This window comes from Urocitellus parryii, chromosome 5, assembly GCF_045843805.1.
Source record: "Urocitellus parryii isolate mUroPar1 chromosome 5, mUroPar1.hap1, whole genome shotgun sequence".
Taxonomy (NCBI): domain Eukaryota; kingdom Metazoa; phylum Chordata; class Mammalia; order Rodentia; family Sciuridae; genus Urocitellus; species Urocitellus parryii.
Genome location: NC_135535.1, coordinates 129,740,906 through 129,757,253, shown reverse-complemented (window position 1 = coordinate 129,757,253; position 16,348 = coordinate 129,740,906). Strand labels below are relative to the sequence as shown.

The window sequence follows — 16,348 nt, the reverse complement described above, 5'->3', positions numbered from 1 at the left end:
ATTAATGCACACTTCCTTTGAGGTATGATAACTAAAATTACCTGTGCAATTTCCAAATGGTACTCTAGGGTAGGGATTTGTTTTCACTCTACTCCTACTTGCATTCTAGAAAAGTACATTTCCAAACAAGGGAAGTCTTGTTTAATTGAATCAAGTGCATATATATAACCTGACCACTGGACTTCTATTAAAAGTGCAGAGATAGTCAATTTGATCAGGATTAGATGCACCTCATCGACACAATTTATCTAATCAATAAGACCTTATCTAGCACCAGCTCAATGTAAACCCGAGGTGAGGAGTGGAGCAGTGGATTATGCAAGTCATCACAAGGTCATGCCACGCAGACAGGTAGAGTTGAAAGCTTTCATCCGCTCTCAGAAAGGCAAGTTTGCAGACCCATTGTCCATATTGATCAGTGTCAATAAAACATGAGCAATGAGATGGGATGAGTATGCCAAGTATTAATTATGCTTCTCTTGCCTTGGAAAAGCACAGAAGACTTGCAGCAATTGGTGAACATTGGGTATGAATAAAAGATGGAAATTAGCAGAGAGAAAAAAAATGCCAAGCATTATAAAGGAAATCTAAATCAAAACAGGTGGGCTGACATCTACTCTTCCACACTCCCTCCATTCTTGCCTTCTGACATAGGCTAGAAATCATATGACAACTGGGCGTTAAAATTCTTAGTTATTAGCAAGTAAGGATTTTGATTCCTCTGTCTATATCCTGAAACAGTGATTCTCAAAAATGTGGTCCCAAAAGTAGTAGAATCAGCCTGAGTTAGATGGTTGGCAAAATCTCAGTTTCTCCCTGAGAACTACTGAATCAGAAACTAGGGAGGGGCAAAAGCTCAGAGGTCCATGTTCTAACAAGCCCTTTTGTGATTCTGAGGTGAGCTAGTTTTGAGAGTCACCTGGCTGAAAGTTACCTTGCCATCAGTGGCAAGTTAGCCATAAAAGGCAAGGCCATCTCTGCAGGAACAAATCTTCATCCAAATGTCTTCAAAAGCAATGATCAAGTGTGAACATACAACTTGACCACTGGACTTTTGGAAAGAGGACAAACACAGTCAATTTGACTTTGAATGGATGTACTTTATAAACAGAAGCAAATTGATCAATAAGAGCCAGTTGAACCCACAGAGACCACAAACATCATATGTTTAAGAAGGACCTCAGAATTTCCTGACAAAGATACCTGGTATTAATTAGTGTAAAAGGGGACAAAATTTCTAACAAACTCTCACCCATCCTTCACTAGACCTTAGCCATTTCCTCAGGTAGCCCTTCCTCACACCACCATTCCCAGGTTATCTTTGCAGTTACACATCATGAAGAAACACACATTTGGGGCTATCATGACAGCATGCTCCAAACTCTTTCCAAAAGAATGGGTTTATACTGCTAGCTATACTCATGTGCCTCTGCAATGAATGAGGCAGTGCCTGACATCTTACAAAGAACGGGCAACCAACAAATTTTTTAATGCATAAGCTGATGGGCATTTTCAAATAATCTGAGAAAAGATCCCTATATACCGTGTTACATTCCATATGATGACAGCTGTCATGTCACTCCAGACTTCAGCTTTGGGAACCCTGGTCATGGATAGCTTATAGCTGTAGACCCCAAGTGCTCCCATTTTATCTCAGGGCTCAGTTTCAGGCCCCAACCGCTCAGAAAAACCAAGGAGGAGGGAAAGAAGTAGAAGTGACTACAAGAGAGTTGGGGCTCAGGGAAGAATCCGCTGGAAGAAGTGGAGAACTCACTTGGATAAGCAGTGCCGGGTGCAATAGACGTCACCTGTGGGAGACAGGGTGAAGTTCTCACAGAGGTAGAAGTGCTGATGCCCAAAGAGCAGGACCCCTTCGGAGACCAGGTGGCCCTGCACAATCACCAGGGAGAACTTCTGGGTCACCTAGAGGGAGAGGATGCCAGAGTCAGGCTGTGTGCACATAAAGCATACTCTTACAAAGAACAGGAGGACAGTGACCAGTCACCCACTGGGAACATTTAGAGTTGAGGTTTTTAACCTTGTGAAAATGACAGGCTGCATTCACAACCTGTGTAGCACTTCTACATCCAATATCCTGTGCAGTTTTTAGTCTACCCCAAGATACTGCCACCCCCATCATCAAGGTTTGCAGGCTATATTTTTGGCAACATTAAACATGTCAAATCCTTGCTTTCAGCCCATCCACAATCATGCAAAGCACTCTGCCGTTAGCAGTGAAGTAAGTTTGCCAGGCACAAGACATACCTCAGTTACAGAGGAGAAAGTGTCCAGGGATCAGCTGGTGAATAGCTGAGCCAGGACTAGAACCCAGGTCTGCCCAGAACAAGTTCAAGACTGGTCCTGCTGTTTACACAGGGCCAAGGCAAGTATGCATAACGGATACTCAGGGTCATCAGATCCTTCCTCTTGGACCATAGCATGCGTTCCTCCAACTGCTAAAATGTTAGCAGCTTTCCAGAATTGCCTCAGCTGAAGAGGGCACCTGGGCCAAAGTCACATCCTCTTCCCAAGGGCATTGACCCAGCAGCTGGTCAATGTACAGTAGGGAGACTCAGCACCTTTACCTCTATTTTGGTCTATTGTAAAGAATCATCCCACACTTAATAGTTCCTAGGTGGGATCAGCTGAAGTGTTTGCTGATATTGCATTGGATTTACCTTTTTCCATTGAGACAGCCCTGTAACCCTCATTCCCAATAAACTTCCTATATGCATATTTTTGGCTCATGGTTCATTCCTCAGGGAACTTGACCTGTGACAATGACCCAGAGTTCTTCACGTAGTAAAGACTAAGTAGATCCTTGCATGAAATAAGTCCCTGAAGGAACAAGTCAGTGAATAGTAATGATAGGAGTCCAAATGGATTGAGATTAAGGCCAAGGCAAATGTTTTCTCAGGGTAATTTTGTGTTAATTCCAGCTATACAAAAATAGAACTGATATTTTTGGAAGAAAAGAAGAGGTCTCAGGAAATAAGAACCTCACCAAAGTCTGGGCACAGTGGCACATAACTGAAGTCCCAGCTACTTAAGAAGGGTGAGGCAGGAAGACTGCTTGAGTCTTATTCAAGGCCAGATTGGACTACAAAGTGAGATGGAGGAGGAGGAGGAGGGGGAGGGAGGGGGAAATAAAAGAATCTCACCAAAATCAATTACATGATATTATAGTTTAAATGTGGTTCCTTCCACATCCCCCCAAAAAAACTCATGTTGAGGCTTAGTTTACCAGAAGAACAATATTGAGGTGGTGGGGCCATTGAGAGAAGTGATTAGGTCTTTAAGTTGGAAAAAAACAGGTTGTTATAAATTGAGTTTAGTTTCCTCAGCTTGTTCCCTTGCATCCTGTCTCACAATGTTATATTTCCCTTTTTCTCTCTCCCAGTATGTGGTGCTATCTAACTTGAGGCTCTCACCAAAAGCTAGACTTGGGCACCATACAGCCAACAGAATCATGAGCCAACATAAACTTCTTTTAAAATATATATTACCTGGTGTCAGGTATTTTGTTACAGCAACACAAAATGGAGTAAAAACTTAGCAAATGGCATAGGCTGGGACTAAAACTGAGCTCCTAGCTCACTTTTAGGAGCAATGATGAGGCCACAAAGGGTGACACCTGGAAAGCTGGCCCTGAATACCCGTTTTCCTACTCATATGGATTTAGTTAAAGTTAGGCTCAAAGCCCCAAGGCAGATATTCACTGAGGGTTGTGTTCCAAGATAAGCATTAACCATGTGATCCAAGGTGAGTCAGGACTGAGCTATTTTTCTAAACAAGGACCAGCCAAGAATCTCAATTCCTATAGCCAAGCCTACTGCAAGCAGGTGGCTCTCTTGGCTTCTTCTGAACCTACTTCATTGGAAAAGCTGGTCCTCAAGCCATCTTCTAAGCCACAGAGTTCAACATAAACTTATTTACAATTTCATTCACTCATCCAGATGGTTATGTGTGCAACAGTTATGGACTTAGCGCCTACTCCATGCCAGGCCCTGAGCCAGCCTTTGGAGATACAAGGTGGACAAGACCATCAGGAGCTCTACCCTGGTGGGGTTGAAAATGGGGGAAGTGGATATTGGATGAACATGTCAACCAGCAAACTATTACAGACTGTAATATGTGCTGAGAGAGAAAAATCGGGTAATAGTGATGGGGGGGGAGCTTAAACAGAGCACTATTTTATACAGATCCTGAGATTTGAAGAATGGAAATGGAACTGATAGTGAAAAGCCAGGAGAAGAACATCTCAGGGAAAGGAATATCCAGTTCAGAACTTAGAAGCAGGACACGATCAGGGGAGCAGGAAAGAAAGAGTTCAACCTGGCTGAGACGAGGCTGGCAAATAGGAATGTCCCCATGATGGGAACATAGATGCCTCAGAAAGTCACAGAAAGTGACTCCTATGGTTTTTTGCAATAGAAAACCATAGGAGGGCTCATCTATTTTTTTTAAAAAGCTGACTTTTGGGTGAAGAATGGGTTGGAAAGGTCAAGAGTAGAAGGAGAGGATGTGGCTTTTCTCCTTGAATCTGTGGACAGATTTAATAGGGTAGAGTCCCTGAGACTGAATACTGAGATCAGGTGGTTGAGTGGGGATGGAGGGAGAGAAGTAGATAGATCCAAACAAGAAGATGAAATTGGTCTAGTCAGACATGGGACTTACTGAGGAGAGCCAATAAAAAGGAAGAGGACTAAGGATAAATAATGCCCAACTTTGAGACTTGAACAACTAGGTGGGGTCCCCAGCTTCCCTGTGATATTCTCCAGTGGCAAGCATCATGATCTCTTTATTGCATATACAGCCCCTGACTTATGATGGCTTGACTAATGATTTTTCAACTTTACCCTGGTGCCAAAGCAATATGCTTTCACACTTTGAATTTTGATATTTTCCCAGGCTAGCAACGTGCAGCATGATTTTCTCTTCCAATGCTGGACAGGGACAGGAGCCACAGTTCCCAGTCAGTCTGTGATCACAAGGGGACACAAGCAATACTCTACACCATGCTGTGCTGATAAATCATGACATTCTGTAGGTTAGGTGCACTGGATGCCTTTTCAACCTAGAATGTTTTCAAGTCACAAAGGACTTGAAAGGGTTTATTGGGACATAATCTCATAAAAAATCAAGATACAGCTGTACATTCTTCTGAAGATCTTACAAATGAAAAAGCATGCTTTTCACATATTTTTACCTGAATAACATATTCATATACCTACTGGTCTGCATCTAGCCTTGGCCCTCAACAACACATCATGGAGATCCTTCCTAATCATTTCATAAAGGTTGTCTCACCTTTATGAACATGTTCAGGCTATACCCTTGCATGGATATATGCAACTTCTTTTACCAATCTCCTACTGATTTGGGTTGCTTTAAAATGTTTGACATAGAAAGAAATGCTGTAATGACCATCCTTGCACCACATAAGTCACTTTGAATACACAAGTAAATCTGTAGAATTATTCCTAGAAGCTGAATTGTTGGTCCAGGGCATAGGCATTTTAAATTCTGATACCTACTACAATTGGCCATCCTGCAAAGTGGCACTAATTTATACTCCCACCAGTACTGATAGGAGGGTGCTATGGTTTGGATATAGTCTGAATGTGTCCCCAAGGATTCATGTGAGGAAATTTGATTCTACAGTGAGGTAGTAAGGGGGTGGAAATTTAATCCAATTATAGTATTTAGAGATGGAACCTTTAGGAGGTGAGTAGGATTGGACAGATTCAATAGGGTGGAGTCCCTGAGATTGAGTACTGGTGACTTTATAAGAAGAGGGAGAGGGGTTGTAAGATACACACACAAAAAAACACATGATGCCTTGTGCCACCATTAGACTCTCCCAGCAAGAAGATCATTGCCATATGTGGGTCCTTGGCTCCTCAGACCCATGGGCAAAAACAAACTTCTTTTTTTATAAAGTCACACAGTCTCAAGTATTTCATTATAATAACACAAAATAGTTTAATACAGACAGTTATGGCAAGCTGTTTAAACTTTTTATCTTGTACCTTTTACAAAGAAGACTCCATCGTCAAGTTCACAAAATAGGATGTGAAGCCCTGGTATCAGCCCTGGCCTATGGACTTCTAAAACCTCTCCCCTTCTCCAGACAATCAGGCCCTCAATGTAATCTCCATGATACCTTCAATAGGACCTTGGAGCACATGCCATGATCTGGTACTTCCCTTTGGGGAGACTTAAGTAACAACCAGAATAAACCAAACCACAAGAAAAAATGTCTGGTGAGGGCTGGGTTAATAGCTTAAAAATTGATTCTGCTGGAAAAGAAATGGCATTTTAAAAACTTAGAAAATGAACCCAAGTGAACTATTACCTGTTCTTCCATTTAAATAAGCCCTGGGAGGACTCCATCCCTATGTTTACTCATGATTAAGAAATCCCTCATGCCATGATGCTATCGATCACTTTCAGAAGAGTGCAACTTCTGCTTCATAAGTAGAACTTTTTTAAGATCAGCTAGATGATATATTATCATTCCTGATGGGTGGATAAATAAGAAGGTAGCTATACATCCCTGTTGGTGTCTGGAATCCTGGAGTGCCAGAGCTGAAGTTAGTGAGGCAACAGACCTCTGGAATGTTCAATGGTGGCTCACACTAGCACACTCTCCCAAAATCAGATGGCAGTGGGCACATCCATAAAGGGCAACGGCCACTGGATGATCCCTAAAGTATTCTCTAGCATTATTAGTCTGCAACTTAGTGCAACACCCTGCTTTTGTAAGTGGAAAAACTGAGATCCAGAGAGGTCTTTAGGGTACACAGCAACAGAACTGCTCATGGAGATTTTTTCGTTGTTTGCAGAGTGAGTAAGTCTCCTGCAAAGATAGCTCTGCTCACATGTATCATCTGTCCCTCCTTCTACATCTTCTGCTCTCAGTCCATCCTATCACGATTTGCATATGGAATATGTACAGTTGGCCCTTGGTCTTCTTGGGGAGGAATTTTAGAAACCCTCCCTTCCTGTCACTGCCACCAAAATCTACAAATGCTCAAGTCCCTTAAATAAAATGATATATTATGCACATATAACCTATGTACATCCTCCCCCATATTTTGGTCATCTCTAGATGACTTATAATAACACAAGCAATGTCTATGCTATGTAAATAGTCATTGTATTATATTGTCTGGGGGAAGATGACCAGGGAAAAGCCGGACCTGTATAGTACTGGCATGATATTTTTAAAAATAGTTTTGTTTAGCACTTGCATGAATGCCGAACCTAAAGATCTGGAGGGCCAAATGTATACTCATGTGTTGAACAAAACATAGAGTATTGAGACAAAAGCTAAGTATTAAAAAAGGGAATAGACTATAAAAATTACATTTGTGGGGGCTGGGGTTGTGGCTCAGAGGTAAAGCACTCGCCTAGCATGCATGAGGCACTGGGTTCGATCCTCATCACCACATAAAAATAAAACAAAGGTATCATGTCCACCTATAATAGAAAATAAATACTTAAAAAAAATTACATTTGTGTTGGCTCCCCATAATCTCTGGTCTCTACTTTTCCTACCTTGATCTCATTCAGCTGGAGTATTTAGTCATACTAATCATTTAAAAATGCATATTAAGACAATAACAGGATACTATTCATATAGTGTATATCAATTTAGCAAACATGAAAAGAAATGCAGTGAATGGATCTCTTTAGCTAAGTACATCTTTGCAGATTGAGACAAGGAGCAGGGATGCCCCCTGCCTGCCTGCTTGTGCCACTTCCACAAGGGAACCTGCAAACAGCTCAGTTGCTCACCTTTCTCTGCAGGCTGGGAGAGCATGTGGAAATAGCAATGGCTTTGATCTTTTTTGTTGTCCCAGTGTAATGTGAAACCCATTACAAGTCTTGAAGACTGTTGAAAGCACAATGTCTACCATAATCCACATTCACTAAGAATCTGCTCATTAGCAATTGATTAAAATTGGAGTGGGTTTCTAGCAGGGTATTTCTGAATGTTGCAAACCTGGACTTGAGGGTCTTGAGCTTTTATTCAAAAAGTTAGCATGTATGTGAATCACTGGGTCAGCTTGATAAAATTCATATTGCCAGGCTATATCCACAGTAGTTTCAACTCAATAGACCCTAGAAATCACATTTTCATAGGTTTTCCAGAAGATTCTGATGAAACTATCTGAAGACTGTAGATTGAGAAACTGACCCACTGGCACCAGCAAGGCTAAGAAAGATGCTATTTCATCCGATATAAGCACACCACTCGTAATTCGCTTATCCATTTGTTCTGTCATTTAGGAGACATACATTAAGCATATGTGTTAGCATGTGCTCTACCCGCTGATAGGCACAAAGTGAAACAAAACATGCCTTCAAGTTAGTCTAATGGGTGTCTCCCAGAACACCATGAGTGCATTCTGGGAACGCAGAGGAAGGTGCCTTACACAGCCTGAGGTTGGAGAGTGTAATGTCAGAAAGTGGTCAAGAAGGTGACCCCAAGGCTGGAATTAGGAGTTAAGAAAGTAAAATACAGGAGAGGAGCTTTCCAAGGCACAAAACTCTAGAACCAACTGTATATGTATATATGTGTATATGTGCACAACGATATGCATGTATACATATGTATTCATGCACATATGTGGGCATGCACATGTATAAGGGTGGGGAGGAAAGTCCAGGAAATCTGCAGGGCTACCTCAGGAATGGCCCGGTGTACACAGTATGCCACAGAGGCTTAAGTAGGATGACTTGGGCAGTGTGAGTGTTAGAAGGTCATGGTGATTTGCCCAGACAGGAAGTTTCAAGATGGTAAGGTTAATGCCCTTCTTCACCTTCTATAAGCAGCCTCAGCTAAAAATACCAGGGAAGAACTGTGGGAGATGTAGTTCCCTGCTTTCCAGAACAAAAAATATCTCTTTGAGCTGGTCATTTCTACCAAGGTCACACTCATATTTTACAATGTATATGAAAAAAAATCTTGCACTTAATTTTTCATGTAGTCAAAGAATGACAACAAAAACAAACCCCACTGGAGTTCAGACTCTGGATGGATCTAGAAAACTGCATGAAGGGGTATGAGGGACTGTCCCCAAGAACATGGTGACTGACACAGGCCCACCTTTAACATGCATTAAATCAACCACCCTCATGTCAAATGGAGCTGTTTGCAGAGAGAAATGTGTTTGTGGTTCTTGGAATCATTAGTCAATGATGCACGGGGGGTGCATAGAATAATTGAATAATTACTGTCTCAAGTATTGCTGGAGGTGATTTAGAACTCTGTTGTTCTCACAAAGAAATGAATTAAACTGTATCCACCCTGGAGATACAGGATGCCCCTGGAGACACAGCTTCCCCAAGGCCCAGATGCAGGCTTTAGCTCCAGAGGCCGCCAGAAGACATAGGCCACCAGGTTGACTTGAAGGAGGTTATCCCTTGGAGCCTCCCGTCACAAGTGCAAGCACTTCTGAGATGCCAGAGAAAAGAGGAGCTGGGACTCTGTCATGGGAGGTTGGATACACTTTGCAACTCTGTCCACGGCATTCTTCAGTTAGAAATATAGAAAAAAGCACAAGGTCCAAAGGTCTCAAGGAGATTGAGGAATTAGGAGAATTCTCAGTTTACAATAGATGCTTGCTACAAAATATCTCAACACAGGCCTGTGGTACCTGCTTTTGAAGTGTAAAAGGCTCTTTGTGCGCACACACACACACACACACACACACACAGCTTTGGGTAAACTTCCTGTATATTTGCTTGAATATGTTTGTGGTTCAAAGGTCAGTACATCCATTTGTCTTTCCTCATTCTGTAGTTCCTGGTCTTGACAAAAAGCCATGGTGGACCAGGGCTAAGGTCATAGTGAACCAGGGCTAATATTCGTGTTAAAACACAGATAAGGCCATGGAGGACCAGGGATAAGCCATGTTCAGGAGGGCAGGTGGCCTTCTGTGTCCCAGACAGAGAAGCTATGCTGCTGAGGCACCTAGAGGTCTGCATGCACCAGCTTTAGCTAGAAAAGTCACATGAGGCCTGGAGCAATGTCTCTGAGCCAGACATGAGAAGTTTGCTGAAGGATCAAGTGGTGGAGAATTTGTGTGTCATACCCAGCACAGTGAGGTGGGAGATTATAGAGAGAGGGGACCCACGTGAACAGAGAGTAAGAGAGGTGTGAGACCATATGATTCCAAGGCCAGCCTGGAATGCCAGCAACTCCAGCAAATAACCATCTGTATGACGGAAATGATGAGCCTCCCTCACCAAGCTGTGGCAGGATAAGACTGTGTATGAGAAAGACACAGATGAAGGGTGTGTGACATCCACCTATTGACATTTTTGCTAATAATAGCAAACAAAAAGCAGAACAAGGCTCTGACTCCAGTCTGTGGCCTTTCCCCTGAGCCCAGCTGCCCTCCTAGGCATGACTCTTAGGTTTCTGCCTCCATGGTGGGCATCACCACCCTGAGGAGCCTGGCCTACCTGCATGCCTGACCTGCTTCTAGAGAGTAGACCTGCCTGGTGGTTTGGTTCCACTGAGTCCGAGGAAAATCAGGCCCACAATTTAGCGTGAAACCAGAGACAACAAACACAACCCAATGAAACAAATCAAGACAATTCTTGCAAAGAACAAACTATTCAGACTGTGAGAATGGCCTTACCCAGGCAGCAGCCCAGTGTCTGGTTTCAGTTCCCAGAAGCCAACACTAATTTGGGCTCCCCTGGGCCAGCCCCTTCCAGCAGATGAAAGGACACTAGGCTAAGTGGCAGTTGGACAGCTTGCTACCCCCACTCTCCACTGAGTTCCACAAGTGCCTGTCTGCTTATCCTGGGGATCCCTGCTGCCACAGCAAACCTCCCACTAGCATTCCTGACAGCTTCCCGCTGTGCGACAGGGAGGCCCAGAAAGGCTGAAGCTTAAATGAAAGACAGGGGAGGGTGGGAGAACAGCTTACTCCAGGTGATGCTGTCCTGCCTCAGGGATGGGAAAAATCAGTCACCTGGGAGCTCTAGAGCCTGGTCCCTTTCAACAAGACCCCTGAGGGGAATGTCACTAGGAGGAACAATCTGTAAAGTCCAGATTCTCATATACAGAACAAATGTCAAAGGCATCTGCGGCTACAAGAGGTCAGGGCTGGTACTCAGTCTGGGCCTTGACTGGAAACCCCAGGGCCCAGTAAGAATTGGAACCCCAGACTGGCCTGGGAAACATATGGGCACTGGGCTGTCTGGAAGGTGGGTCCCAGGGATACCACACATACCAGGTAGCATTCCAAAGATATCCCTGAAAAGTCTCACTATGACTTATCCCACCATACACTAATCTGGGTATTGCTCTGAAGGGGCTTTCATATGAAATTAGGTTACAAATCAGTTGACTTTAAAATAAGGAGGTCTTCCTATATTATCTGGTGAGCCCAAGATATGTCCCCGAGCCTATAGCAGCAGACCACTCCCATCATGATGTGGTACCCTCAACAGAGGTCCAGATCAATGGGGTTGCCAGATCTTGGTGTTGAACTGCTAGAGCCATGAGCCTAAATAAACTCTTTACTTCATCATAAATGTCTTGTCTTTGGCATTTCTTTGTAGTAAAGTTGATTAATATACCTGATTAATATACTTACACCCCACGAGATTGGCCTACCCTAGCCCTACTCCAGGCTCCCTGGATTGCCTGCTAGCTTTCCTAGCCTGCCTCTTGGGCTTATGCAGACTCCAGCTCAGTATCTTTTGGAAACTGCACAATGCCACACATATGCTTACCCTTGGGCTTAAGTGGTATAAGGACAGCTTGGACACATGAGGTGGGGCGTCTAAACACATGAGCCCAGGGCCCTTCAAAGTGTGGGATGCACCCCTCAAGATAGTCATATTCTGGGCAGGGGGCAAAAGATCTGAACTATTCTTGACTTGAATCTGGTCTTCCAGGTTTTTATGAAGATCAGAGTAGGAAGTCAGAGCAGATTTCAATTAACAGTTTGATAGTTGAGTTACACCTTTTAAACATTTTGACACAGTATACAGGCTTCCACTTGCTCCCTTTGCCTGGGCCAACAAATTTAGGAGCCCATTCCGATCACTCATTAATTACCTCGTTGACAGTCTTGATAGCAAGTCAAATAAATCTTGATAGAAAACCTTGCTCCCTGTGTTAGTGAAGAGAGCTTGGTTCTCTCCTGACTATTTTAGTCTTTGAGAGTAACTGATAGCAAGTATTACCTTTTCTTGATCAAGAAGCTCTTGTAAAATAACTTGTCTTTCCCGACATAATTCTAAGAAATCTTCTGAGTGCAAACTTTCATGCAATGCAGGGAAGAATGTCAGCTGGGTGCAGTCTACCGCCACCTCAACAGGCTCGCTCTCGGCTTCCTTTGGAGTCAGCTCACCTGCAGCAGGATAAAGGGACACATGGTCTTAAAATGAGCCATTTGACATCACAAGGGAGGGCAGGCAGCATGTGCTTGCCTCCCTGGGAGGAACTGTGCTCCAGGGCAGCAGTAAACATTGGGGTATACCCTTCAACTTCTTCTGAAAAGGTATACCCCCACCTGACCCTGTGTGTGGTCAACACACCTTCAAGCTGATTCAGCCCCGAAGGCCCAAGTGCACCCAGACCTGGCCCCTCTGCCACATTCAAGTCCACACAGGGGAAACATTTCAAGATTCACACTCACGAACCAGTAAAGCAGCTCTCCAGGTTCATCCAGGCTTTGCTTCTAAACCTCACATTCAATCTAATGTATGAAATTTGATATGTCAAGAGCTTTGTAATGTTGTGAACAACCAATAAAAAAATTAAAAAAAAATAAAAAGAAGGAAATACCTTGGGAAAAAAAAACTGTTCAATCTTAAGAGTGTTGTTGATGTTTTCTAATAATGGAAGCAATATCTTCTCATTGGAAAAGCCATGATGGTGAGAAATAAAATAGATATCAGCCATGCATCCATGCCCTAATAATAGTGCCCATTCAGGAAGATCTTTCTTGGTGCCCAATGCTTCTGATGGCATTTGTATGTCTAATCATGTCTAGGTTGTAGATACTACTTCATCCTCACTTTACAAATGAAGGAGGCTAGTTACTTTGTTCCAAGAATATATGGCTACTAAGAACTAGAGGCAGAATCTGAACCAAATCTCCCTGAATCAAAGTCAGATCTCAATCTCTAGACTGGTCTCACTGTTTACAATTGATTTGCTTCCAATTTACTGGTTGATTTATTTCCAATGTATTTTCAGTACATATTCACATATGCATGCACACACATACCATTTTTAGTGTGAAAATAATAATTTTACATTTCAGTTTTTCTTAACTATTTTTTTTCTTTCAAGATTATACACGAGGACTGGGAATGGGCCTCTCTGGTGGAATACCTGTCTAACATGTGCAAGGCTCTGTGTTTGGTCCCTAGCACTGCCCAAAAGAAAAACAAAAAAAAATATTATATCATAAGCATTTTCACATTCCATTGAAAGTTTCTGGAATAACTTAAATGGTGGTGAAATATTCTAAAATGTGTCTATTTCAACTAATCCATCTTCTGATTTTTAGAGATACAGATGGTTTTTATACCTGCTCTACCAGGAATATACTGTACTGCACAAATTTGTGTCCCTGTCTAGATTTATTTTCCAAGGGTAGAGACATTTGAGTCTATGCCAAGCATATAACTACCTAGATTACTGGATCTCATTCTTCCTCCACCCACATGTCCTGAATGTCCCTAGAGCAGACACATTGCTCATGATTGCAAAGCCATGGGCCATTTTCTTTATGCCAAGAAGCTGAGCTCTTTGATCTCCACCACCTGGCAGTCTCACATCTGGATGAATGCAACAAGTGTCTGCTGCTCACAGTGACAGCCATCATAGACTTTGCTTAATGCAGGGAGAATGTTCCCATAAGGAACATTCTGGAAAGGTATGATGGAGAACCACAGACCCTTCTCCTCTCTTGGCTGAGCTCCCAGTCTAGGGTCCATGCTGAAAATACCACAGAGACCCAGAGTCACAGGTGCCCAGGTATTCTGCATTTTAGGAAGCAGAGGGTGAAATAGCCCATGGCCATAGGTCACATAAAGCTAGCACATGTTTCCCTCCACTGCACTCTCTCTAGTCCCCGTCTCAGAGAGGTAGAACAAGTGATTGTTTCACTGATGTAGGAGTTGTGGAGCTTAGGGTACAGCAAAAAGAAACAAATATGTATTTCAATGTCATACATATCTTGTGTCACAGTGGGACTCCCAAAACAACTCGGGATAAGAGCCCAAGATTTTCACTTCTGGGATTGTATTCCTGCAGACTGGTAAGCAGGAAGCTCAGTGCAAAACCTGCTACTCAGGCAGTAAATGATCAAGCCTGATTAGTGCCAAGAGGTTGTCACTGGGCTGAGGAATAGACATTGGTTGTAGCCTAGGATGCAATGAAGTTTACAGACTGGGAATGTTAGAACCAAAGGGCTGTCTTTGGGGAAAAACAGAAATTTTGAAATATAATTCATGAAGTACAGTGTAGGTGTTCAGATGTGTTTGTGCCAAAATGACCTTTGAAGATAAATCTTCCATTTTTAGCAAATAAACTCAACCAAATTTCTCCATGAGACTTGCACAAGTAAAGAAGAAGCATTAACATAAAAAATGATTCCAAGCATTTTCTTTAAATCAAGGAAATAATAATGACTATTATATCTGTCATTTTCATAAACAGAGAGCTCAGTGTAAAAAGTATTAAATATCTATCTCAGCCATTTTTATTCTGAGGCATCTTATTATTTTCCTCCTGTGATTTTGGCCACTTTTTTTTTTAAGAGAGAGAAAAAGAGAATTTTAATATTTATTTTTTTTTAGTTTTCGGCAGACACAACATCTTTGCTTGTATGTGGTGCTGAGGATCGAACCTGGGCCGCACGCATGCCAGGCGAGCGCGCTACCGCTTGAGCCACATCCCCAGCCCAATTTTGGTCACTTTTTAAGCATGTATTTGAATTATATGGGGACACTTTTAATATCTCCAAGATATAGGATATTGAGAGGACAGCTCAACTCCCACCGCCGACCCGCTGCAAATATAAATATATATATATATATATTTTTTTTTTCCAAACTTCCTCCCCTAATAGAGTGTCCTGGTCTAGAATAAGGTCCTCTTTATCCTGGAAACACAATAGTGAAAGATCTTAACGTTGTCTATTCTAGCCCTGCAGTATTTTATTCTCTAAAATATTAATCTAATATATTTAGCAAGATATTAGATTAAAAATTAATTTAATTATTAAAAGGAAAAACATAAAAAAAATTAACTCAATACCTTGTTTTTCAGCATTGGTTTGAGAAATATCACCCTTTCTGTCTTGGCCTTCCTGAAATGAGACCAGAGAAAAAGAAATTAAGTCCTGTATGCTGGGTTTATGCTCTCCTCCTTAATTACTAAGAATCAGATTCAAGGGGAGGGAAATGCTAAATCCTAAAGGACATAGTACCATGTAAATATTAATATTCCTGAGTCAAAGAGAAGAAAACCCACATCCTTCCAATAAATAGGATTTACAGTAATTACCAAAGATGGTGCCAAGATGAGGTTAGATAGCATGCTGGATATGTCTGTGTGCAGACCCCTCTGTAGAGGGGACAGGGAGAGGATCTGGGGCTGGACAGCCTGAGTGACCAGTTTCAGAGCAACCTTGGGCACTGTCATCCACACAATGAGCAAGCTAATTATTTTCCCTACCTCCAATTCCTAAGAAATATATTGAGGAAAAAATACTGCACACTTCCAGACATGTATTGACAACAATTAAAAAAAAAACAACCTCAACTGTCTATTGAATAAATGAAATGTAATTTTCTCTTTAGGAGTTTTTAGTATGGATAAAAGATACTGGGGTTATAGACCAGAGAACACAGTCAATGTCATATCTCGGGATGAACGTAGAAGAAAATATCCAGCATCCCAGTGCTTGGAAGGCTGCCTTTTAGGATATTTTAAATTATGATTATTCAATTAGAACATGAAAAGTTATTAACAGGTCTTTCTACCACTATGAGATGAATCCAACTGTCTAGCCAGCCCTCAAAAGGCAAAACAACAACAACAACAACAACAACAAAAGTGAGCTTGATGATGGTATGAGCTTCATTAGAGCAAACTCCCAGGATTCTGGGAGCACTGCCTGGAGTGCTCTGGGAGCACTGCCTGGAGCACTGCCTGGAGCACTGCCTGGAGCACTGCCTGGATTCTGCTGCCAGGAAAATCAAGGCAACTTCAGTACCATGTGGTTAAGGGAGCCACTGGTTTGAGTTTGCAGAATTCGCTGAGTTCAAAAGATTTTCACTGTAAAATTTGTTACAG

The 16,348-nt window shown here is 42.3% G+C and overlaps 1 protein-coding gene across 2 annotated transcripts in view; it reads right to left on the bottom strand.

Annotated features, from left to right (window-relative positions):
* Positions 1–16,348, bottom strand: part of Wdfy4 (WDFY family member 4) — a 253,096-nt gene that overhangs the window by 77,971 nt on the left and 158,777 nt on the right. Inside the window, exons 41-43 of one of the 2 annotated variants that reach the window (XM_077798738.1) lie at positions 15,308–15,359; positions 12,220–12,386; positions 1,775–1,923 (exon numbers count right to left, since the gene is read on the bottom strand). In XM_077798738.1, coding sequence (XP_077654864.1) covers positions 1,775–1,923; positions 12,220–12,386; positions 15,308–15,359 — 368 coding nt within the window. Of the gene's footprint in view, positions 1–1,774; positions 1,924–12,219; positions 12,387–15,307; positions 15,393–16,348 lie in introns of both variants that reach the window. The other variant, XM_077798739.1, reaches the window with a different exon arrangement.